The sequence below is a fragment of the Hydra vulgaris genome, chromosome 01 (assembly GCF_038396675.1).
Source record: "Hydra vulgaris chromosome 01, alternate assembly HydraT2T_AEP".
Lineage (NCBI taxonomy): Eukaryota > Metazoa > Cnidaria > Hydrozoa > Anthoathecata > Hydridae > Hydra > Hydra vulgaris.
Genome location: NC_088920.1, coordinates 60,022,501 through 60,049,534, shown reverse-complemented (window position 1 = coordinate 60,049,534; position 27,034 = coordinate 60,022,501). Strand labels below are relative to the sequence as shown.

General features: G+C 28.7%; 1 protein-coding gene across 2 annotated transcripts in view; it reads left to right on the top strand.

Moving 5' to 3' along the window:
- LOC136075485 (uncharacterized) overlaps positions 1-27,034 on the top strand; it is a 190,598-nt gene that overhangs the window by 5,197 nt on the left and 158,367 nt on the right. For both annotated transcript variants that reach the window (XM_065788837.1, XM_065788838.1), the window contains exon 2: positions 14,545-14,708. In XM_065788837.1, the coding sequence (XP_065644909.1) occupies positions 14,550-14,708 (159 nt within the window). In that variant the 5' untranslated portion in view covers positions 14,545-14,549. The remainder of the gene's footprint in view (positions 1-14,544; positions 14,709-27,034) is intronic.

Genomic DNA, 27,034 nt, shown 5'->3' with positions numbered 1-27,034 from the left:
TTAGTATAACGAAATTCAGCAATTTCCTCCCAGGTCTTTGGATTGGTTCCAGATAAAATGGTTACATCGAGACCAAGTGACTGCAATGCAGCACTTGATAATGATGTAACAAGCTCATGAAGTTGCTTCTTTTCCAACTTGTTTAATTCTGCTGCTGGACACTTTATATCCCTGACACACCAATCAGCTCCACTTTGAATCATACATACCCCTGACACACCAATCAACTTCAACAATCAACTTTTTTTCTGTGTCACAAACCCTGTCAGAAAATAATGAAAGTGGAATCATTTCTGACCCAAGGTACCAGGTGTAATTTTGAAGCTTCTTCAAAGCAGCATTTGAAATAACCTTATTGATCTCAGATTACTTTTTAATTCTTGTGAAGAGCATCAGGTCATTTGCTGGAGCATCACCATTAGATGTTGTAAACCATTAGATGTTGCTTTTGCACTGGCTGGAACTGTTTGTTTCAATGCTTTGTGATAGTGGAAAAACGTCCTTAACACATCAACCATCGTTGTAAGGACATTGTTTGGTAGGTTCTTCTCAGGTTGATTACGTCAGTTCGATTACGTATCAAAGGAAAATTTGAAGAACTTATCTTCTCACTCATTTTCAGCAACAAGCTAAAAATAAATGATACCAAATTAAACTCAACTTGAGAAATTAAATATTAATATACAAATATAATTTAAAATATGAGATCAATATTTCAATATGAGTGTGATGAAATCATAAGTATTACAAAACTACAAACACTAAAGTAGTTAAGTCACCCAATAATATTTAGCACTAATAAACAAGATATTGGCATAACAGCTATAATTATTATCTTATAGGATTAAAATAAATAAGAACCTCAAAATCTTTTAAGAGAAGTTTTAGATCTTTTATTTGAAATCTCTTCTGATAAAATATGTATTTTAACAAAGATATTGTAAAAATATTTTTGATTTGAGCTTAATATACTGAGTATTTTATCAGGAAGTAAATGAAAATACTTTGAATTATGAGTTAAGTCTTATGTAGTACTTTTACCAATATCTACTTTAAATAATGCTGGGCTAGAAGTTTTCAAATCAACAAACTCAAAAAATTGTTTAAATAGAAGTTCATTTTTTAATGTAGTTAATAAACGAGTTACTGGATTGGTCAAGTTCTGTACTTGTTGAGTTTTGCACCTTGAAACTTATCAATGTTTATTAAAGTCTCATCACATAAAATAGCATTTAAAGAACCACTAAAATCACATAAAATAGCATTTAAAGAACCACATAAAATAGCATTTAAAGAACCACCAGCATCACATAAAATAGCATTTAAAGAACCACTATTGCAAGTTTCAAATTTTAAATGGAGAACTTCCAAAGTAATGCAGTGAGAAATTTTATTGTCAGGTGTCAGATAATCAATATAGCTGCTGCTTGATTCTCTGGCTATTGTAGTAAGTTTTTCTTTAACTGTAGCCTTTTTTTTCATCAAAATCAATACATGGTAATTTCAAATTTTCTTCTAAATTTTTTTTTTGTCCGGCACGATGTCTTTATCGTTTTACTTTTTTCTTATCAAGTATATTTGACTCAATTGATATTTCCATATCTTTTAGAGGAGCCTTAACAGTATCATTAATAGCAGCAGTCGCTCTGCAACTGATACAATAACAATCTACCACGATACCCAGTTTATCGTAAAGAATCTTATTTTGATTAGATTTGTTTACAACAATTAAAGACATCTTCGCAGATGTTATTTTATTTATTAGATTCACTTAATTTGATATTTTACTCAGATTCATACAAATTACCATTAACACATTTCTTTTATATATATGCGTATATAACTGCTGTTGCTGTTGCAACTTTTTTTTATCGTGTTTCAAGTAGATGTTTATGATCAAGCAGTTCAAGTTGATCTTGGCACAGCTATTCTTTAACAAACGCATCCTATTCATTCATTGATACTTTAAAATTACATTTGCATTTCTCTTTCTATTCTTGTATTATAAAAATTACACAAACATATATCAAACATGTTGTCAAAAGGTTTTGATTTGGGTATAAAAATTATCATTTCTTTTAAGTATTGATATCTTATTAAAATTGGAGGCTTTTTTGATTAGTTTTTTTGAGAAAATTCCCTTCGTTTCAATTGTTGGAAAACTGAATTTATGCCATTATTTATGTTGGAAAACTGAATTTATGCCATAAATTTTCAATTTCAAGAGTTTGACCCTTTGCCTATTCATTCAGTTGAAGAAAATTTAGAACCTTGTCCAAGTCATAAGTTGTCATAACTATTGCAAGTATGAAATGCTGTTATGATTTGGATGGTGTTAAGGCTAAGTAGAGTTATTTAGTTTTTTTTAATTAATTATATTTAATAAAAGAAAATAATAAAGGAAATAATTTTTAACAATAGTCTATGTTGTTGATGAGTTAGTCGACTTGGTTATAAATAAAACATAGTCTTATTAATGTTGAAACGCAATAATAATAAAAATCGAAAATTGAAAGGTTAATCCACTTTGCCTTTTTGCTATCCATTTAATGATATGCTTTTTGTTAACTATATACAATTTTTAATTCCTGAAAAATTGTGGGTACACTGGCATAAACGTTACCACAAAAATTCCTCTTTAGAGAAATTATTCATTTAAGTTTTCTTCTAATTTAAAACTTTTGATCTTATTAAATTGCATTTAGTGTTGACATATAAATACACTATAGTGTTAAGTGTAATACTTATAATGTATTTAAATAAGTGTTTTCAGATAACATGACAAATAATTAAAAAAGAGAAACGAATTAATAATACAAAAATTTATAGTTTGTAAAATATAAACTTTAAGTAAAAAAAGCATTTGTTATTCCATAGCAAGTAAGTTGAAATCAAAATTGAGAAAAAGAGAAAAGCGAATGCTTTTATTTAATTAAAGTTTATTAGTATAACAAATAATATCTAAAAAGTCAATATTTGAAATCTATACTTAATCGCATTAACTGACGGAGCCATTTTGTATGCTAACGGCAAGTTATTCCAATTATTGACAACACAAATTATGTAGAAATAATGACGAGCATTATTATATGAGAACTAAGGACGCATTAGGAATTTGGATGGTTATCTGCGAATTGGTGAATTATGCCAATTGATAATCTCAATACCGTTTTCTAGTTTAAACTTTTAGATCAATTTAAACTAGAAAACGGTTTTGAGATTATCAGTTTAAACTAGAAAGTTCTAGTTTAAACTGTTCGTCGCTCGCGAGTTTCCAAAGGAGTAAAAGTGAGACGCCGACACCTTTCAGCATAAGGTAATTCTATTAAATCATGAGCTACTTATGTTACTTTGTGCTGAATTTTTTCAATTTCTTTTATGTCACCTTTTAAGTAAGGACACCATTCCGGACAGCGAGTTTCGGATGCGCTAAACATACGTTGTTTATAGTTTACTCCAAAGCTTCATACCTCGTGAAATTCAATCCTATTTTTAACAGTTTAGTGTCATCAGCATAGATTTTATGAACTGATTTTATCTTATCCGTTAAGTCATTTATTAAGATGATGAATAATGTTGAACCAAGGACAGACCCTTGTGGAACTCCACTTAGAACATTGGTCTAGTCGCTAGAGTATTCACCTAAAAACAGTTTGCTGTTTTCTACTTATCAAAAAAGACTCAACTCATTTTAGAACATTGCCATTGACATCGTATGCTTTCAATTTATAAAGTAGTATACGGTCAGAAACTTTATCAAACGCTTTACCTAACGCTTTCATAATGTAGTCGACACTTTCCAATTCGTTTAACGTGTATCCTATTTTTGGACACAAATCCGTGTTGATTAGGTGACAAGTAGCTCGTTTATTTAAGATATTTAGTTATTTGTTCCCTAATAATGACACTGGTCTGTAATTAGCGGGACAAACTTCTTTTTTAATGACAACTTTCTTTTTCAAAGACAACTTTCTTAATTACAACTTTTCTTTTTCAAAGACAACTTTCTTTTTTAAACAACGGTGTGACGTGTGATTGCTTCCGAGCTGTACGTGTTCAGCCTTTGGACAGTGCTTTATTGTAAAGTAACGTACGAGGATAAATCATTCAAGCTGTGCATTCTTTAAGTACCTTTGGACTGATGTTATTAACACCAACAGAATTATTTGAGCAAACATTTTCTAAGATAAAAACACGAAAGTGTTTAGCTAAGAAAATATTTACAGCCTTCGTTTTTTTTTATATTAAAAGCTTATAGCCTGAATAATATACTCGACTTATGAGATAACACTAAATGTAATTTTATAACCAGAGAAAATATAATGTTTCATTCGATTTGTTTTTTTCCAGTTTGTAGATCGTTTTAAACTTTACAGTAATACATCATTAAGTCAACTCCTGTTAATTTTCAACTTAACGTCTTGTCCCAGTATACCCAAAAAATAAAAATAGCATACATTTATATTCAAACCCGCGAAGGGAAATGGGGGTCATCAACCCTCCCCCCCCCCCCTCTACTTTGTTTATCAATGAATTTTTTGTTCATTTAGTTGCCAAATTTAACCCTTTTATAAAAGGGTTAAATTTGGTGGGGTGGTGATGGTGTGGTGTGCAATTACAATTTTTGCCGACTGACTTGTCGAATTGTCTGACCGACGTTTGTCTGATGACCGACGTTTGTCTGAATTGACGACCGACTTGTCGAATTGTCTGACCTGACGTGTCTGTCGAATTGACTGACCGACAAATTGTCAAGTCAGTCGACTGACTTGACTATAGTCAATTACAATTTTCGCCAAGTGACTTGACTATTGTCAAGTCATTGGACAAAAATTGTAATTGACTATAGTCAAGTCAGTCGGCAAAAATTGTAATTGCGCACCACACCATCACCACCCCACCCCCACTCCACGTGACATCTACATGGGCCGACCCTGTTTATACTATAATATATATAACAAATATAAACGCTAAAATGCATTAAATAAAGTAATATTAAAAATTTATTGCAATTTGTACAAATTTTTTCAATGCAACATAAATTTTATTATGGCAAGATAATGTTATTTAAATAAATACAGGACAAGAGATCCAATGATTAAAAAATTATAAAACTTAAAAAAAGACTAAATGCCTTTGCTATAATAAAATTATATACATGAATTAAATAAAAATATTCAGAAATTTATATTAAAAAAACTTAATTTAAGTTTTTTGTTTTTATTTTGCGAAAATTGTGATTTAAGATGCAGCACCTATGGATGGGTGTAAATTTTTTGTTAATATAATTTTTATACAAATTCATGAACACCACATAAGTTTTGAAGAAGTATGGCTATGGTCCGTTCTACTAAGTACCCCTAACAGTGTTATTTTTTGTATTTACATTGAATTGTAGTCTTGAAGAGTATGAATTTAGGTAATAGTTTCAAGTTGCATACATTATAAAGTTGTTTGAGGCCTTTTTGGAGTCTCCAAACAAATAAAAAAACAAAAAATTTAATATTGTTGTTTTTAAAACTTGGTAGCAATTAATAGTGCAAACAGAAGCACTTTCTCTCTAGGTATAAAAACCCCCTAAAAATTATTTTTTTAATTAAAAATATGTTGCTATAAATTTTTTTTTTAAAAGTTAATTTTATAAAAATATTTTTTTCCATTGTAAATACTATGAGCCAACTAGGTTCGTGAAAATTTTTCCAACTTACTCAAAATACTGTTGCTGTTTTTTTTTAAAGCAGCTTTTAAATCCTTAAAAACTAAAACTGTTGGAAAAAACTGGCTGAATCTTTTTAATTTTATTTTAGGTGCCCCTGAAGTCCTTACAAGGATCCTTCCTAACAGATGTTGCAAGTTTTTGCGATATCGGTTAGGAAGGAGGCGTGAACTTCCTTTCAAATGCTCTTCCGCGGCATTCTCTAATAAGACCGTAAGGACTTCTTGGGGGACCTAAAATAAAAAATAACAAAATAAAAATCAATTGAGACAAAAAATTTTACAAAAATTTTTTTTTATACAACCTACTGCTTGCTTGTAGAGTAAAAAGGAAGAGATGTATACGCAGATCCTTACGACAATGAATTGTGAGAATGATGAATTGGTCAATTAGGAATATTCCATTGAATTTCTGGCTCAATGAAAAGCAAGATAAACGCAATTCGTCAACATACCCCCTGCTTCTACATAGTTCCGGTCTTCCTTATTTGATAATTAAACAATAAATATAATATTTATATTGCAAATATAAATATTATAATTGTTTCTACTCCAAAGATACTTTGACAATTTTAATTTGCCTTAATCTTAGACAGTATCATTTATTTTTATGTTTGCACTTTCACTAAATAGCAATTTTTTAAAAAAAAACGTTTTGTAAATAAATATGTTCAGTTTTTTAAAATAACCACAACACATTGTAAATATATATTTAAAAACTTTAACATTATTTTTATTATAGCTCTTATTGTTCTAAAACCCAATCTAGAGTAAAAAACTTTTATTTTCTACGATATAAATAAAATGATATGATGTTTGTTGGTGTTATCTCTATTTTTACTACTCCAGTAGTAAAAATTGAGATAACACCAACTATTTACCAGACATTTTTTGGTTTTAAGATCAATTGAAAAAACTTTTAAAAGGACTTTTCTGTTTAATACAAGGCTATATCAATATAAGTTTGACAACTCAGAAAGAAAAGAAAGTAAAATTTAAAAAAATTAAAAAAGTGTAACACTGCTTATTACTAGCTTAAAGTACGTCTAGTTTTTAAAAGATATCAATGGTTAATACAGTTTTAATACAAGTTAATACCATTAATAGTTCATACAACACACACTCTCACAAAAAAAAATTCTGTTCAAAATTAAGAATTATTATTTGTATTAGTTTACGCTGTGACTGGTATTACTATCAGTGATGTGGTTTTAAGCATACTATGACAGCTGATTCTTGTGGTTGTTAAAATTCGATTGATCAAGTCTTGCTTTAAATGAATTAGCTTTGACAATAAGCTGGCAGTGCATTCCAATAACTTGCAGCTCAATTTATTTAAATATTTTCTAAATAATTATGTACCAAAAGTTCTTTAGAATATTTTAAAGCTATGACCACGACTACAAGTCAATTTGAAGAAAAAATTTTCTTTGAATTCAACTATACTGTAAACTTTGGAAACATTATAGAGTTTTATTATGTCACTCATTGCCTTCTTTCAATATATGAGGGCGTTCTCAGACAAACAAGTCAATCCAATTTATTAGTTAAAGGAATTAATTTAGTGGCACTAACCTGTACTTTTCTAATATGGTGATATCTTGCTCTTGATAAGGAGCCAATACCGGTGCAGCAAACTTAAGTGGTCGAATAAAAAAAAGATATAGAGATTTTAGTCGTTCTGTATCAAATTAAACAAAATAATTTTTCATTATACTTAACATGTGATTTGCTTTGTTTACACTCCATGACAAATTTTTACATCAATTAATCTGAAATCACTCCATAGTCCATCTTTGAACCTGATGTATAATATCGAAATTAAGCAACCAATTTTTTGTCCATGCATATGAAGAGTTTAAACTGGATTGTAGTTTCTTATTTAATTCATCAAAATAAATAATTGACATGATTTTTGTGTCATAAGCACACAATTTTGAAGTATTTTTTAGAGACTCGTGAAGATCTTTCATATAAAGTATAAAATTTAGTGGATCCAATACGGAGCTTTGAGAAACTTCATGATAAACCTCAGCTAAGTTGAAACATGTTTTGGCAAAACAACTCTTTGCCTTCTATTAGATAAAAATGCTTGAAACCATTGAAGTTCCAAGCCACTATCACCATAGTTTCAATTTTTGAGATAAGCTTTTGATGTTAAGACATGTAACATCAAAAGCTTATCATTTGAGATAAGCTTTTGATGTTAAGACATGTAAATCAAAAGCTTAGAAACCTGCATCATTTTTAGCTAATTGTTTTAAAATGTCATTGTATTAGTTTTATCAAAATTTAAACAACTCTGTTATCAAGACAATTAGTTGTAATTGAAATGTCATCAAATCAAGATAAGAAGCAAAAAAAAAATTTGCATTTTCTCGTTGAAAATCCTTGTGTATCAAACAAAACAATATCAAAAGAGCTTCAGATTGCTTTGGAACAGTGCAGAACGCTGTGAAACAATTTAAGGACACTCGTACAATCAAAAAGAAATCAGGAAGTGGAAGAAAAAAATGTTTTGTTAGACGAGATCTTGGTAAAAAAGTGAAAGATGCCTAAGACAGAAAACCGGAGATATTTGTTCGAAACTTAGCGAATAAATTTAAGACAAGTGCTTCCACTATACCAAAAGTGAAGAGAAATTGTGGCTACAAATCTTATAAAAAGAAAAAAGTTCCTTATCGTGAAGAAAAGCAAGGAAATGTCACAATTCGTTGTTCAAAGCTACTCTATAAAAAATAATGTGCCAAAAAATGTTGTTTGATTATTGACAATGAAACTTATCGTGCTGCATATTTCCGATCTATTTCAGGACACTAATATTATTCACCAGTTAATTGCAAGAAACTGAATATCAATTATAAATGCATTGGAATGCAAAAATTTGCTATAAAATTCTTAGTTTGGAAAGCAATTTGTGAATATCGTGAAAGAAGCTCTTGTTTTGTGACTACGGGAACAATTAACACAAAAATGTGCATAAAAGAATGCCTCAAAAAACGTCTTTTGTCGTTTTTAAGAACACACGCGGGTAACCGTTATTTTGGTCCAATTTAGCATCATGTCACTACTCTGGAACAACTTTAAACTGGCTTAGAGAACATAATGTAGATTTAGTTGAAAAATACTGCAGTTCACCAAATTGTCCCGAACTATGTCCTATCGAAAGGTATTGGGCTCTTGTCAAAAGAAATTTAAGGTCCAATGTAAAAGAAACCAAAAACATAAAAGACTTCAAAAATAAACAAATTAGAGCTACCAAGAAAGTCCAGCCGAAGACTGCGCAAAAGCTGATGTCAAGTGTAAAACGCAAAGTGAGAGCGTTCTCACGCACTAAACTTCATAAACTTTCTTAAGTAAAATTTAAGAATATTAATATATATACTTTCAAAATATGTCTTAAACGGTTTCAAAATTTCTACAAAATCAATTAAAAATACATCAACGGGAATTCCTTGATCAAAATTTCTTGTAATATAATCAAATCAAATATATTTTGAATAAAGTTGTTACATCACGGTTATTTACAAATAGTAATAAATACTAATATGAAGTAAACACCTGTCAAGTTCAATGATAATAAAATGATAATAAAAATAATTATAATACAAGAAGGAGTAAATAAAAATAACAGTGATAACAGCAATTAAAAGTAATAGTAAAGCTTATTAAAAAAATATACTATAATAATAGTAGTAACAGCAACAATAAAAATTAAAACAATAACAATAATAATATAACAAAAATAAAATATAAAATTATTTATAACAATATCAACAACAGTAAGAATAATAATGTTTATTGCGATAAAAATATAGTAATAATAACAATAATAGAGATGAAAAGAATTTTAATGAAAATATTTAAGTTTAAGAAAGATTAAAATAATAAATTTAACAAAAGATATTAAAATTAGAATTATAACACAACAGAAAAGAGAAAAAATATTAATTAAATTGAAGCTCAGAGTTAGTGTTATAAATAATAAGTTGTAGAAAGATATAAGATTTATAAACAATATTTTTTTTTAAAATAGTTAAAAAAAAAAAAAAGTTTTAAATTTTTAGAACGATTTAAGAGATTTTAGTTGGGAAGGGAGATTGTTCCATGTTTGAATTTTTTATGTTGTATAGATTCATAGCCATAATGAACAGTTCGATATTTAGATACATTTAACTTAAAGTTGCGAACAGATCGCTGAGCATTGTTAAAATTTTCCCTTTAATTAAAAAAGTTGATAAAAGTAAGAGGTAAGTTAATTTGATTTTGGTTTCAAATAAATAAGCAGTTTGATAGCTGAATAAGGTCACACAATTTAAGGACTTAAGATAAAAAAATAGAGTATGCTACAGTTTGAAGTAGTATATTGGAAATAAATTAACTTTAGAGCTTTATTTTGGAGATGAGTTAGTCTTGCAAGCTGCTTAGATAGTCCCCAAACTTGAAAATCATATCTGAGATGAGAGTGAAAAGTAGCATGATGTATATTACCAAAGCTTTATGATTAACATAATGATGGGTTTTAGCTAATATGTCGTTCGATATGTTTAATTTCAATAATAAGTCTTGAAGATAGACTCTGCTTACTATGTATCAAATATAGTCAAATATAAACAAATTATTAAGTGAACAGCTTTACTTAAATGGTATAAGCTAAAACTAAATATGAACTATGCATAAAACAAATATTTCCAGTTAAGGGTATAAATTATACTTAAAAATAAACTAAGTAAATATAATATAAATATAAATAAATAGTTCTACTAAAATGGTTTAAATTTTTATAAAACAAATAATTCCACTAAAATGGTAAAGATCATAGTTATATACAAATTAAGTATAAAACGAATAGCTCCACTTAAACGGTATAAATTACAATTAAATATAGATAAAGTATAAATGAATATTTCCAGTTAAAGGGTATACATTATGATCTAATATAAACTAAAATAACTAATAAACGAATATTTTTATTATTAAGTATTATTAGATATAAACTAAGTATAAAATGAATAACTTCACTAAAATGGTATACATTTTTTAGGGTGTACGAGATATACGTGATCAGTGACTAGAATTTCCTTCTCTTTACTAACTGCTTTTATACTGGGCTCACTTGTTTGATAAATATTTAACTAATTCATACTACTTTTACTTATAAAATTTTGTCTTCTTTTTCTCAGAGGCTTTTACGGCTGTATGTGCTTCATAAAGTATCTGGACTCTTATAGGGTCCAGTTGCGAGGTTATACAAGTTAATTAGAGTCGATATCTAATAGAGTTAACTGAATTTATCCAATAACCCAAATAATCCAGATTGTCAAGTAAATTTGTTGTACATGACATGTACAAGTCCATGCTGTTGATTAGCTATGATACTTCTTTCAGAAAGATATTTTCAAACTAGTTATGTTATGTCTTAAAGTTTTTTAAAGATAATACAAGGTAGTAATATTGAAATTTCTAAAATCAATCTTGTCACCTTTTTTATAATGCAGTTATATTTGCTTAATTAAATTAATTTAAAAGTTAATTTTTTTCTGACTCAATAAAAATTAGTGTGAGAGAAAGGAGTAAAACAGTAGCACAATTTTTCAAGATATGCTGAGGGACATTTTAGGCGGAAGGATAACCTCCCCTTACCCCCTTTCCTGTCCAAAGAAGACTCTTTTTATCCTAAAGTTGTTTAAGGAATATATTCAAATATAGTTCAATTCTCGCAACTCAATAAACAAAATAATCCCGTTTTCGAAAGAGGAACCTTTTTGATTATTCATATGAATTCATATTAAGCTATTTTGGCTATTAAGCAGAGATGGAAAAAGTAACAAAACATTCCAATTAAGTAAAAGTACTATTACTAAAGTAAAATTTTACTAAAGTACAAGTAAACGCTACCAGTCAAAAGGTATACTTAAGTAAAAGTAAAAAGTAGCCTATTAAAAATGTACTTGGAGTAAAAGTTACTGAGTTACTCTTTTACTCAGCAACGTATATGATTTAAAATGTTGCGAAGTACAATACTTTTTAAAAAACTTAAGTAAAAGTGAAGTACACATTTAAAAAAATACTTAAAAAGTAGAAATACAGAAAAAAGACTATTCAATTACAGTAACGCGAGTAAATGTATTTTTTTACTTTCCACCTTTTAAACTATTGCTATTAAACAACTCAAAGACAAGCTACTGCATCCTAGCATTACCGTACCCAATAAACCAACTCAAAATTGAAACTAACACTTATCGAATTGCAATTGGTGGAACGCTAAGCCAAAAAGGAAGAACTATTTCATACTTCATCAAAGTTTTATCAAGAACAGAAAAACTCCAACCTATCATTGAACGAGAAGCAATGGCTAATTTGTTCATGGCTGAACCACTATTGCAAAGCATAAATATTTATAAATTATATTAATATGCAGAAATATATTACATTATTGGTGAAGAAAGTTTAATTTTTGAGGTATGCTGAGAGCTCAAACCAAAATTTTTCAACCCAATCAGGTCATTTTATCACTTCTACTAGACCATTGGAAAGGGTATGGGTTTTGTTGTCTTCCCTATTCCTTCAAAGACAGCAATCAAGGTTTTTCTAGTTGTAATTGTTGATTATTCTAGATAACCATTTGCATTTCATTTCTGCTAAATTACCTTTGACACTGTAATAAAATACCTTTTAGAAATATTTTCTCTTTTTGGTATCTCTGCCTACATCCACTCTAATTGAGGTACACAGCTTGAAGGTATTAAGTTAAAACAACTTTCTCTTGGTAATTGTGTCAACAAGACTTAAAAAACACCTTATAGACCACAAGGAAATGGTCAATCTAAAAGACTAAGCTCCACAATCATGAAATTGATATATATACATATGAGAGATTTTGAGCTAGAAAAAATGATTAGGAACTATTAATTCTTGCAGATCTTTCCTTTGTTAGATTACTACTTTGCACAGCTAGAATTTCTACCCACGTATCAAAATAATGGTTTTCAAAGGCACGATTGTCACTGGGGTTGATTTAACAGAATTCTAGACTCTGGGAATACCGTGTAGCAAAAAAATCGCCTACGTTTGTAGCGAAACCCGCTGATAAAAACGGTTATCTTGCTTGAAACTAAATTTCCCCACGATGCACGTATAAAATATATAAATAGGAGAATTGAGATTGTACCAACACAAAATTTAGGACCATGTGCAAGTCTCCATATTAAAGAAATTTTTCAACCACTTGAAAAACTTCAAAGAATCTCTCGTACCCAAAGAGAGTAGTACAACAGCTATAAATACTACGAATAACAAAAAGACTGATGAAAATAATCTGTTTTCAACAATGCTCCTCCACGGTGCTCGGTCATAAAACCCTTAGGTTTTCTCAACAAATGGTTACCATTTTACCTCTACAACCAACAATTACCATGATAACTATATACTCAAGTAATACGGTTTATTCAGAAATAACCAGATGTTTCAAGCCGTCAAACCTAAAGGGGCTCTAAGAAACAGCAATAAGACTGCTCCAAGTTGCTTTTTCAGTCCTGTTCAGGAGCATTGCAAACTTGTCAACTATGATCTTCTTGATCTATGGTCTAACAAATATTGCAGCACTTAACGTGGCCGCAGACATCTTCGGAAAATGATCTTGTACGTAAATGTCAATTGCTTCACGAGACCTAACTTAATATGTAGTTGACTACTCACAAGGCCTAATTTACTTCTGAGGTTCTACCAGCAACTTGCACTTACCATTACTCTTGCCTAAATAGGGAACTTGGTCCCTTGGGGCCAGTCTTTCTAACAGAGCTGATCTTTGTTGTTTGAAAACAACACGGTTTTTTCCTGAAGATGCCCGATCCCTTTGAATGGGGTGATTGGTATTTTTGATTGGTCACATCCCAAAACTCTAGCGACATAATCAAGAGAATGATGAACATAAAGTGAGAGAATCACTCAAAATTAACTATGGCTAAACATACCAGGAAATAAAACACGTTACTATACTTCTAAGTTGTGACAATGGCGTTAAAATTTTTACAAACAATTAAAGACCTCTGTTTAAAAAAACTATCCAAAAAAACAGAATTAAATAATATTTTTGATGAAGTCAATGGCCATTTTCGTTCCCAGCCTCCAATCATTGCAATTTTTTGCAAAGCCTCATTATTTGATATAGTATACACACACACACACACACACACACACACACACACACACACACACACACACACACACACACACACACACACACACACACTCATATATATCAACTTAAGGGGGGATGCATCCCCTTTCCTAATTCCCCCTCCCCTGGATTCCTCACTTATGTATATGAAGAGTATACGAAAAAAACGAGTCACATTTAAAAAGTTTTGAGAAAGTATATATTAATCATTTATAAAAGTCTCTTATTAAAGATAGGGAAAAAAATTTTTTAATAAGTTTCAAATATTTTATTAAAAATGTAAACTTCAGATTAATTAATTAAGAAATAATTTTTTCTAATTTACTTCTATGCTTTACATGAAAACTTTTATAAATGATTAATATAATATTAACTTTCTCAAAACTTTCTAAATGTGACTGCCGTTTTTTCTCGTGTACTCTTCATATATATATATATATATATATATATATATATATATATATATATATATATATATATATATATATATATATATATATATATATATATATATATATATATATATATATATATATATATATATATTCAAGTATAAATTAAGTTTGAAAAGGCTAACTTATTTTAAAAAAAAAGATAAACAGTAAACGATAAACTGTCAAAATTTTATTATGTTTATCTTTTTCTTTTAGATAAAATGAACATTGCATTAATGAGTAAAATTTTTGCGTTCATCCTATTAATTGGGTATATTGATTGCGAAATAAATCCAAATGATTTAAATCAATTAGAAGATGCAGAGAAGGTTTTAAAAAGACTGCAAGAAGTATCACGCGAAGTTACTGAAACTCAATCGGTAACCTTTACATCGTTTTTAAAAACTTCTTTGAATAAAACATATATATTTTTTCATAAACTTAGATATTTTGTCTGACCGTCCGCGCTTAATCTGCAATGATTGCCGAAATATAACTAGAATTTTTTTATATAAAGTAGTTCGCAAAACCGAGACTTTAATTTTAAAAATGTCTTAAATAGTTATTTTATTTACATTAGTTAATTTGATGAACTAATTTTTTTTTTTTAATTAGTTTGAAAAACTTACTTTTATAAACAATAACTTTTGATTTGTCAACTCAGTGAGGTCAAATAAACTAGCTGGACGGAAAGCGAAGCCTAAAATCGTTTGTAAAGTACTGCGAATATTGCAGTAAAGTCTTAAATACAGTAGTATAATTAAAATTGTCTTTTCGAAAAGGACACAAATCTATTTATTAAATCTTTTCAAAATTCACAAAAAATGAGATTTTATTTTAAAAAAATGGAGCTTAAGAAACTTAACATTGGAGTACATCAATAATAAACATATTTAACTTTTGTGAGTTTTATTCATTATACAAAAAACATAAGTTATAAAAAAACTTTTAATTTAATAAACTAATGATTAAAAGTTTTGAACTTGTGTTTTTTTGACGGGTTCAATTATTCCAGCAGAAAGTCAAAACGGCAGCTTTGCTTTGAAAAAAATATTTTGAAATGAAGTTTGTTACCTTTGTGAGTCGTAATCGAAGTGGATTATTCTCTTTAAAGTTGACTGGATAATTTTTTAATAACTGTTACATCAAGAAGTCGTCATAACAAAAATCACGATTTACGTAAAGTAATCGTTTTATTAAATAACTCGATACTAGGTTTTAGTATCAAAGTTTTAGACAATATTTGCTACTTGTTTGAACCTTTGCTTTTGCTTCCCCGTTTTATTTTAGGTTTATTAAGTTTATATATAACTTGGAATAATATAAATTTGGAAGAAGATCATAACGATCTTGTCGCCAGAACCATATAAAAATTACAAGATAAATATAATATAAAATAATACAAGTAGTTTATAACAAAATAACAATTCAAAACATTTAAAAGAATATCTCAAAAATATTTTAATATATTATCCGTTGAAAAAATAATATTCTTTAACTTATTTTTAAAAACATAAAAAGAGATAGATGAATCTAAGATAGGCTGGACAATTTTATTCCAGAGAAAAGGTGCTCGATAAACTATACAAAATTGATTAAACTATGTTTGATAAAAGGGTTCTTTTAAATACTTTTTATTTCGTAAACTATATTTATTCTTTTCTTTAAAGGTAAATAGATCTTTAAAAACATTTAATAATGGGTTGTTCATACAACAAAACGTAAAACATAAAGTATTATACAAGTTAAGTTCAAAAACGTTTAATACATTAATATCTTTGAATAAAGGTTTTGTATTTGAAAAACAATTTAAAAAGTATATTCGCATTGCATGTTTCTGATGGCGGTAAAGACATTGCAATTTACTTTTACCTGTACTTTCCCAGGCAATATTTGCATAGTTTATATAGCTATGAATAAATGAGTAGAATAGTTGTTTTAAATTATTTTTGTTTAATTAATTTCTGGCCTTATAGAGGATTCTAATACTTTTTGCAACTTTTGTTGATATATAATCAATATGAGTTTTCCATGTCATATTTTTGTCAAGATAAATAACTAGGAATTTTAAAACGGAATCTTTTTTTTATTTCTACTTCATCAATATAAAGTTTAGATAAATCATTAGGCAAAAAACGTTTTTTTGTTGAGGAGTGGAAAAGGATCTACTTTGTTTTGTCAATATTTAAGGTTAGTTTGTTGCATTTAAACCAAGTAGAACTTTTTATAAGTTCTTTATTCATATTTTAAAAAAGTTTGTTAATGTCTTTGTTTGATAAAAATAAATTGGTATCGTCTGCAAACATAATGCTCATAAGGTTCAAGGCCTTATTTAGATTGTTGATGTATACTAAAAGAGAAGTGGATCAAGGATAGAACCCTGTGGAACACCACATTTTATTTCAATTGATGTTTTATTTTAAAAGTCAATAGGAAGCAATTCTTCTCCGTGGTAGACGAATTGCTTTCGATTTGACAAGTAGCTTTTATACCATTTGATCAATTTACCAGTTATTCCGTAGAACTCAAGTTTTTTAAGTAAGATATCATGATTGACTGTATCAAAAGCCTTTGATAAATCGACAAAAACACCAAGTGTATATTATGATTTGGCAAAAGAATTTGAGACTTCACGTGTAAACTGTATAATGGCTTGTTCAGTTAAACTATCTTTTTAAAGCCGAATTGATTTTTATATAGTAAATTATTTGAAATCAGTTAGTTGTATATCTTTTCAAAGAGAATTTTTTCTAATATTTTCGTAAAAGTAGAAAGGATAGAAATAGGGCGATAATTATTGACGTTTGATTTTTCTCTGTCTTTATAAATCGGGATAACTTTGGCAAATTTTATTAGGTCAAGAAAAACCCCTTATTGTATAGATGTTTTGAAAACTTTAAATAAAATATTTTTCAAACTTTCATAACAATCTATAATTATGTTCCCGTTTATTCCGTCCGCACCGATTGCCTTGTGTCTTTTTAGAGATTTGAAGCCTCTTTTAAATTCTTCAATTGATAAATCTAGGAATAAGTCATGAGGAGAAAGTAAATTGTTTGAAGTTGTCAAAAAATTATTAAAGGAAATATTTGTAGAAGAAATCCTATCAGCCAGCCTACTTCCGATATCAGTAAAGTATTTATTAAATTCTTCCGCCATTTCATTTCGTTCATATGCACATACATTGTTTATTTTAATCATTTTCGGAAGGAAATTTGAAAAGATTTTCTGTTTCCCCATTATTTCTTTCAATATTTTCCATATTTGTTTTGAGTCATTTTTATATTTAGTAATTAGATTAGAGTAATAATTTTTTTTCAGGCTTTTACGAATTTTTTCAAACAGAGTTTTGTAGTTTTTATATATGCGTAAATTAGCATCAGATTTTGTTTTTAAATATTTTATACACAATTTTTTTTTAATTTTTGAAGATTTTTTGAGACCCTTGGTAATCGAAGAACTTTTTAAAGTTTTTGGTTCATTTAAGGAAAGTTTATTTAAGGTTATTTTGGAAAAGGGAAAATTTGAATCGTACACCGAGAAGAATGTATTAAAGAACTTATTATAGATTACATTAATATCTTCATTAATATTTATATGCTTTCAGTTTAATAATGATAATTGATATTTAAACGTTTCTAAATTTTTTTGTTGAAAAATCGTTTTCTTATAGTTTGACTTTTATTAGTGTTAGGAGTTAAAACTGTGTTGATTGTTAGAAAAATGGGAAAGTGGTCTGATATACCTGATTTTATAATGCTTTTTTGCATGCCAGTGTTATATAGGGGAAAGGGGGGTAATTAGTACCGCTGTGCAATTCGTACCAGCGTCATTGTTCTTTTTCTGATTCGTTGAAATTGGCGTAAACACGATAAAATCAAGCCAGTAGGTGAAATATGTATACTGACCAAAAAATGGCGGAATCGAACGTTAAAGAAAGGAGGTAAGTCTGTTTCCCTTTTTTTACACTATTTGATGTAATAATTACACTGTCCTACTAGTCGTACCTTGCAGGCGTGGATATACGTAACTTATTTATATTTTTTTATGGTGTTAACCCATCCATTCTTCTTCATTAATAAATACGTTTTTTTCCGATTCACTTTGCCCATTAAAGCACTGAAGTAGAAAACTATGTTTAGTCATAGTCGGGTAAATCGTACCTGTGATGGTGGAGTAAATTGTACCTGCGGTACTAATTACCCCAACCTCTAAAGATAACAAAGGGCAGCGTTGGTACTGCTTCATGTGTGATGAGGACATTGAGGAGGATATGATCCAGTGTTTAATTTGTGGAGCATGGGTACTTGTTGCATGCTCATCATCTGAGTCTCAAAATGGGTCACATGATAGTTATATATGTGAATTATGTCAATAAATATATTTTACAAGTGTAGAATGAACCAGTTATTGTTTTATTTATTACTTATTATTAGTGCTGAGCTTTTTTTTTCTTCATACCCTTTGGTACTTATTAGCCTCACTAGTGGTACTATTTGAACCTTCTTGTGGGTAATTAGTACCACCTTGTTTATTTTTAGTTTTTATTAATGTGCTCTTTATTTTAATATCTACATCTTGAAATCATGATTGTTTGTTTTAGTTTCATCAATGCTTGTTTCTATCTAAAAATAAACTTTCTCCTACATTTAGTTTTATTTTTATTAATTTTTTTCCTTAGGGGGTACTATTTAGCCCCCTTTCCCCTACATTTGTTGTTAAAATATTGTCTAATAAGGTGGTTGAGTTTTCTGTTATTCAACTGGGCCGGTTGATAAGCGGTATTGCTCCTGATACAAATATTTCATCATAAAATTTTTTTTATTTTTTTGTTTTCGCTATATTGTAAGCAATCCATATTAAAATCGCCAATTACAAAGTTTTTTTCTTTTTTTTGTTACCTTTATGAAAAAAATTGTACTTTAAGTATAATCTTAAATTTTCTGACGCATCACCAGGTGGTCTATAACAACAACTTAGTAGAATGCTTTTGCCTTTTAAAAATTAAAGATAAATAATTTTACTTACAATATCTTAGTGAAGACTTTTAAAAAGATAACAAAATACATTTTGTGAACATTAATCATTAGCTTTTTTACTTCTTTCAAACTTAAAAATAAATGACAAAAAAGTTATAACATAGAAAAACTGTTTACAACATCAATACTATAATAACTATATAAAGTGTTAGCCGAAATCACTAGACAAGTTAATAGTGTTTCGTGTGTTTTGTGTGAGTACATTGACATTTTCAACACAATATGATATCACAAAAAATTATTATGACTATCCCTGCTTACTAAAAAATAATTTCCTCTTCTTGATGCAAAATATCAACATATTGATTTTTTCAAGTGTTTTGCAGTTAATACAGTTGTTTTCGATTTAGTGGCAGTGGGAGATAAGACTGAGCTGCTTTGAAAATTAAAATTACAACCAACCCCATAAACTTACGCTAAACTTATCTGCCCCTGTTCGATTGATATTGCAACACAACTTGTCTGTTGTTCAAGTTTTTAGAGCATTTTTTTAAAAATTGCACTCCTAACCTCTAAAAATTGCACTCCTAACCTTTTTTAAAAATTGCACCTCCTGTCAAACTCCTAAACCGAATTAGCTTGAAAATAATGTAAATTATGACCTTTTAATAGAGATTCCAACTAGAGATTGCACTATAATAACAATACTTCAGTAATAGTAGTAATAATACTACTAATAAAATAGGAATATTAGTAATAAAAATGACAATAGGAATGTTAATAATAGAAATGACAAATACAATAGTAATAATAATTATAATAACAATATATACAACAATAGTATAAAACCAGTAGTATAACACAATAATATTAACACAAGGAGTAATATAGAAACAACAATATGACAAACAACAGCAACAGCAGTAAATCTGACAACGATGAAAATATTAGTATAAGAACAAAACCAATAAAAACATCAAAAACAGCAACACCAATAATAATTTCGGGTGGACACAGAAAAATCAGATCAACTTTCAATTAAGATTTTTCTAAAATGAAATATACTTTTTATTTCATTTTTTTTTTAATTAAAAGTTACTTCCTTATCTTTAATTGTGTTGGTAAACTTTTGTTTACAAATGAATGATTTGCAAAATAGTTCCGAAACAAATTGAGGTGCGTAAAAAAGTTGTGATTTTTTTTTTTGCAAAAATCCATCGACTTCATATCACTTGATTGCTAAATGTACACATTTTCCAAAATCTACCGTGATAGATGTTATCAATAAGTTTAAGACTACTCAAAGTTTTGAATGAAAACCTGGAAGTAAAAAAAATAACTTTCCATATATCCAAAAAAGTAAAGTCGATTCTCAATTCAATAGCTTTAACGACCTGCTACCGTTATTTGTACGTTGTCACGGAATCTTGCAGTTGGTTTTTCTCTTTTTCAAACTAACTAGAGCTCTAAATCTTTCAACATTTGTGTATTCCCAATAAACTTGCATGTTAAAATTGTTTCTAGGGCCGACAACACCAGGGGAGTTAGTGAAAAACTGCCTCTCTACGCCTCCCTATTTGTCAGTTGTCAAAATTATGCCACTAATTTTTCACTACCTTTTAAATAAGCTAGAACTTTAAAACTCTAAGAATTTTAAAACTGACAGCGCATATTAAAAGTTTGATCTTTGCTAATATATTTACAATTTTCTCAGGTAGATGGCGCCACTAGTTATAATTGAAAACGCAATTGATTTAAATTGCATTTAGCAGTTGAACTCATACTATATATATTTATATATATATATATATATATATATATATATATATATATATATATATATATATATATATATATATATATATACATAGAGAGAGAGAGAGAAATTTCAGAAAAAATAATGGTTTCAAATAAAAATGAATTGCTTAAATTTTATTTACAAAAAAACAACAACTTTTAATTAAAAATTGAAAAAATTGTTTGCAATAATTTTTTTTTTCAGTAGAAAATATTATTTATTTTGAAACCACTGTAAAATTTTGGTTCTTTCCAATGATTTTTCAGTTATTTTAAGCCAAAGTTCACCTGTTTTTTATACAGGAAACTAGAGGTATCAAAAATTTACCAAAAAGTCAACATCCTAATATATATATATATGTATATACACCCATCCAGTCGGTGTGACGTAATGCACTTTGTTATTTATAGTTGGCGTGAAATGTATTTTGTCATATACAGTCATATAGTCGGCGTGAAAAGTATTGTTTTAAAATTAACCATCTTGAATTGGGGGAAACAAACTAAAAAATCAGTTGCGTTTTATTGAGTGCGGTTTTAAATCGTGATGTAGATAGTAGTAGATGTAGCAAGCAATGGTTTCCTAAAATCTTTTAATGTTTATGTTTGTTTGGCACTGGTGAGAAATGAGCTAGCGGCTAGCTAGTTAGTCGCTACCTATGGATAAATGACGCGTTTTAGACGTATAAAATAAATAGTAATCACGGCGTTAATTTTTGTTCAAAAATCTCCCGATTGCCAGTTTGCGCATGTTTCCACACTTATAGCCATAGTAAGTGGAAACCACATAAAAGTAACAATAAAATTTTAATAAACCAATCAATTTCCAAAGTTTTTATCGGTACAGATATTTTGCGCTAAACTTGTATATCGTCGGGGGTAGTGCAAATTCGCGTAACTAGCATTGACTACATATATGGATATTAATAATTTTAACATCAAATATCTATTGCTGACATTACAAAAACAAGAATAATACTCTTTATACTAAAATGAACCCAAAATCTGTTGAAATAAAAAAAGTAAAAAGTTTTAGACTTTTTAAACTCCAGTAAAAAAAATGTACTCTGGATACGAGGTATTATCCAATACCAGTTACACGGTTTTGCACTATCCCTGACGATATAATTTATAAAAAAACAAACGTATTGATCTTAGGTCTATAAATTTCAATCTACCATTTCTTTAATTATATTTTGATGTTACACTCTCACATTGATATCATAATATCAAATTGATATTTGCAGAAAAATTATTTTGAAAAATGGACGCCCTAATTATAATTATACTCCTGAATAAAAATTAATCATTAAAAAACTAAAAATCTATATGTGAAATAATTTTTTAAATTTAAAGTTTGGTAAAAAACCAGCATAAAACAATCTCCAAAAATAAATTTAAAAAATTCTTCTAAGAACATGCTGCTATAAAAAATATTTTTATTTGGCTTGTAGTTGGAGGTTGTTTTTACCTCTTTGCAGGAATGTAAGTCGTCAAGTACAGCCTGCCATTACCTAAAAAACAAAAACAAAAAACTACTACTGTCCAATCAATTTATCACACATGCTCAACTTTCATTCAATTTGTAAATTCTAGTTCATAAATCTACACACACTGCGATAAACTAGGCTGTTCAACATAGCTTGTTGAACAACCTAACTTTAGATATGTTGTGGATTAATTAGCTAATTTTGAGCTTAACTTAATCTTAAACCAATAAAATAACTTAATCTTAAACCAGTATAATAACTTAGCTTTAAACTATTAGAATTAGTATACCTTAATTTATTAAAAAAAAAATGAAAAGCATATAAAGAAAAGAGTTAACTTATTGATATTTTTATAACGGGAAATATTTATCAAAACTAATAAAAATAAATTATTGTTATACTTTGAATATCCTATCTTTTTCATGAAGGTTATATGAAAATATCTTGAAATGTGATATAAATAAAATCCGAGACAGAAAAAACGTATTAACTATTATGAATAAAAATAATTTTTGAAATCAAGATATAATCAAAATGCAAAAGGATTTTTAGAAAGGAAATGAAATTATCATCTTCATCACCAAAAAATTTGTTGCTTGCACATTCTTTTTGATATTTGCCAATATTTTTAAAAACTTTTTTAACAAACCCAAACAACTGAGCAGCTTTGCAAGCTACAACACTTGCAGTATCAATTTTGTAAGTCATTACATCTATGACATCTATTTTGAAATTCACAATACTTACTTAGATCATGGCTTTACTTAGATAACCTTGACACAAATATCAAGGTTTATAATGATCTGATACCTTGTATCGGATTAATATAACCTGATAAAGTTATATCTGATACCTTGTATCAGATGTTTATCAACTTTGAAAAGCAAACTAAAAAATACCTTTGTCTTTGAATATATAACATATAAATGGATATTAATGAATCTAAATGAGAGAAACACAGTTTTTTAAGATAAACGCCAACATAATTATGAAAAATTATTTATAGAAAATATTTAAATCTGTAAAAATAAAAAATTCTGTTAACACTTCAGTTCATTACTAGTATAATGTAACAGTATATTCAAACAGTCGGTTTAAATATACTAATTATACTTCCTAAAAGACTTTGTTGTAGCTGTTTATACTTTTTATTCACAGTAGCCAGGGCCGTCCCGAACGGGGGTGTCGGGGGTGTCCCACCCCCAAAGCTGTTATATATGTTTATGAGTTTGCAAAATTTGAAGTATAGTTGGCAAATATCAAATATCGAGAAATTTTTTTTTTTTTGGTCTCTATTAGGCAAAAAACATATACGACACCCCCGCCCCCTCGACTTCCTCCCATGAGAGCTCTCTTTGGAACGACCCTGATAGTAGTACCAGTCTTAACATTCCTGAGAGTCTTACAATAATAAAACTGTTGTAACTAATAATAAAGCTCAATAATAAAAATGTTTATGAATTTGATAATAACATAATAATATGCAACCAAGTAGAAAATTTATCTTTAATAAAAATATTTAATGAAATTCCAATACAAGTATACAAAAAAAAGCAAAGTAAAATCCAGATCTTTTGCATACAGTTTTGAAATTTAGTAAAAACATAACTTTGAAATGCATGAATACATAGAATGCATAAAAGATAGAAAAAAACACAAAACAAAAATATGAAAGTAAAAATATTATTTAATGTAAAAAATTATGAAAATCTAATAATAAAAAAAAATAATAATAAAACTTTAAACTTCGAAAATTTTCAAGCAGATTTTTTTTTAAACAAAGCCTGCTTATTTCAACCAAATAAATAAAAAGTAGTGTTTAGTGTGTTTACATAACACGATAAAGTAGAATAAACATAAATATTTCTTGCTTAAAAAACAAACAACACTGATGTGTAGCCAGTTAACATTAACGTGAATCTGGCTACACATCAGTGTTGTACAAGTGCACAAACATCTTAACTTATCAGTGTACAAATATCAGTGTATCTTATCAGCATACAAATGTCAGTGTAATTATGTGTAACTTATCAGTGTAAAGTATAACTTATCAGTGTACAAGTATCAGAGTACAAATATCTTAACTTACAACGCGTTGCAAGTTAAGATATTTGTAAACATTTTTTTATACTCTTTTGTGTATACTATTTATAACTACTAGTAAACACTATTTTTACAAAATATATTTTATCAACCATAAAATCTTTTAAAAATCTTTTTCAATATAAAGTGACAAGTAAATAAAAATTTTGAAACAGAAAAAAATTCCATAAATGGTCCTAAGTGTGTTAGATCCGTATTTAGCTATTTAGATTTTAAAGATAATTCATTATTTTAAGTTTAATGACTTTTTGAAAAGTTTGGTACAGTCGAGTAGACTGTACTAAACTTTTTTTCAAGTCATGTGACATAAACTGTGTAAATTAAATCAAAAAACCATTGTCCTACTGGGCAATGAAGAACTTTAGATAAACTGGCGCTGCTCGATTTTCTCCCCCTCACTCCCCCCTCCTCCTTATTTTAATGATTGGTTATGATCATGGCAATACTTACTACAGGTCTTCCCGTATTTTTTTTTTTTTTAGGTGCCCCAAGAAGTCCTAACGGTCTTGTCACAGAGCACCGTGGAAGTGCATTTAACCGGGAAGTTCACGCCTCCTTCCTTACCGTGACGCGAAAATTTGTCTAGAGCTCGTTTCGAACCTGGATCTCCTGCTTATAAAGCAAGCGCTCTAACCACTGCGCCACGGCCGCACTTTTTAATTGGGGGCGGACAATTTTACGGAAAAATATATTTTAGTTCAGTTTTTTTAAAGTTTGATTTGTGAGTAGTTGACTTTTACAACAAATGGTTAAAAAGTGCTACGTTCCTGGGTGCAGTGGAAACTATGACGCTAAAAATAAAGTATGAGTTTTTAGGCTTCCCTCCAATGAAGAAGAAAGAAATTGTTGGATAAATTCAATTCCAAGAGGTAACTTTTTAAATAAACCAGATACTGTTGTCTGTAAAAGTCATTTTCCAGAAAATTTTTTAAAAACTATTGTCAATGAGAAAGTAAAACCAGTTGGATCTCCTTCAATTTTTCCAAACATTCTGCATAGTTTGGTACCAACTCAATCTTTAAAAGCTCTTTCATCATAATTCTAATTCTTCAGAAATAACTCTCTTAGGAGAATCTAACAATCAAATATCACCATAAATATTTTTCACACTTACAATTTTCCAAAATTTAGCAACTTTTCTATAAAACAAATGGTTTTAATCATATTGCAAGAGTGGATAATTTTTGAATAAGTTTTAAGAGCAGCTATAGTTTCATCGCAAAATACTCTTGAACAATGTGATGTTTTTTGTCTTTTAAGGGGTTTGGATGTATAGCTACAAAATCGTTATGATAGAATATAGTATATTCAATATACCAGGCCAGTAGGAACAAAAATTATATTGGGGGGGGGGGCAGTACTACCCCAAGATAGTTCTACGGGCCTTTTTTTATTTTTAAGTCATTTTTTTAGTCAATTTCTTCAAAATTATATATTTGAAAAGTTATTGAGGGGTAAATGCCCCTGTTGCCCTCCCAGGTTGCTACGGGCCCGATATACTATGCTGATTCAGAATCGTATAAAAAACCTACGTTTGAAAACCTGAGGAAAGTACTCTAATTTGATATTAAAGTATAAAAAACTACATTAAAAATGCTAATACTTGTTTGTTTTGTCAAAATTCAACAGTTTTAACATTTAAAAGACGCCTGGTTTTTATTTCTGTTTTAATCTTAAAATAACTAAAACGGGTGTTTTAATTTTTTGTTTTATATTTTAAAGGAATTAAGTTTTGTCTTAAGTATTTATCATTTTCGAGTTCAATAAAAGTTAAACCCCCATTTTAACTTAAATGTACCGAGCGTGTTAATGTTAAAAAGAAAGTTTTAGATATTTTATCATCATTCATTTATTAACTCTTTATGGCTCTTAGAAGATTGACTATAAATGACAATGACTCTGCTTCCTTAACGGAAATAGGAGTATGGTTTAATAACAATTCGGAGGAAACAATTCGATGGTGCAAAACTTATGGTTTGCTTGCGGAAAATATGAATAGCAGTGTATGTGGCGTACCATGTAGACTGCAAGTGAAGAATGGTTCAGTTGATTAGTCCATTTGGAGATGCACTGTAAAACGCTGTAAAAGAACTTTCATCATTAGAAAAAGAAGTTTTTTTAAAAAATCGCACTTACAATTGTGATAAATTTTAGGCCTGACCTATATGTGGAGTAGAGGTGCTAGATCAAGCCGAGGATTATCTATAAACGATATGCGTCACAAACTGAAGATTGGTGGCGACGATACAGTTATTAATTGGAATCAGTTCTGCCGAAATATTTGTGTTACTTATTTTATAAATAATCCTGATTCTATTGTAGGGTCAGGCTGGCCCA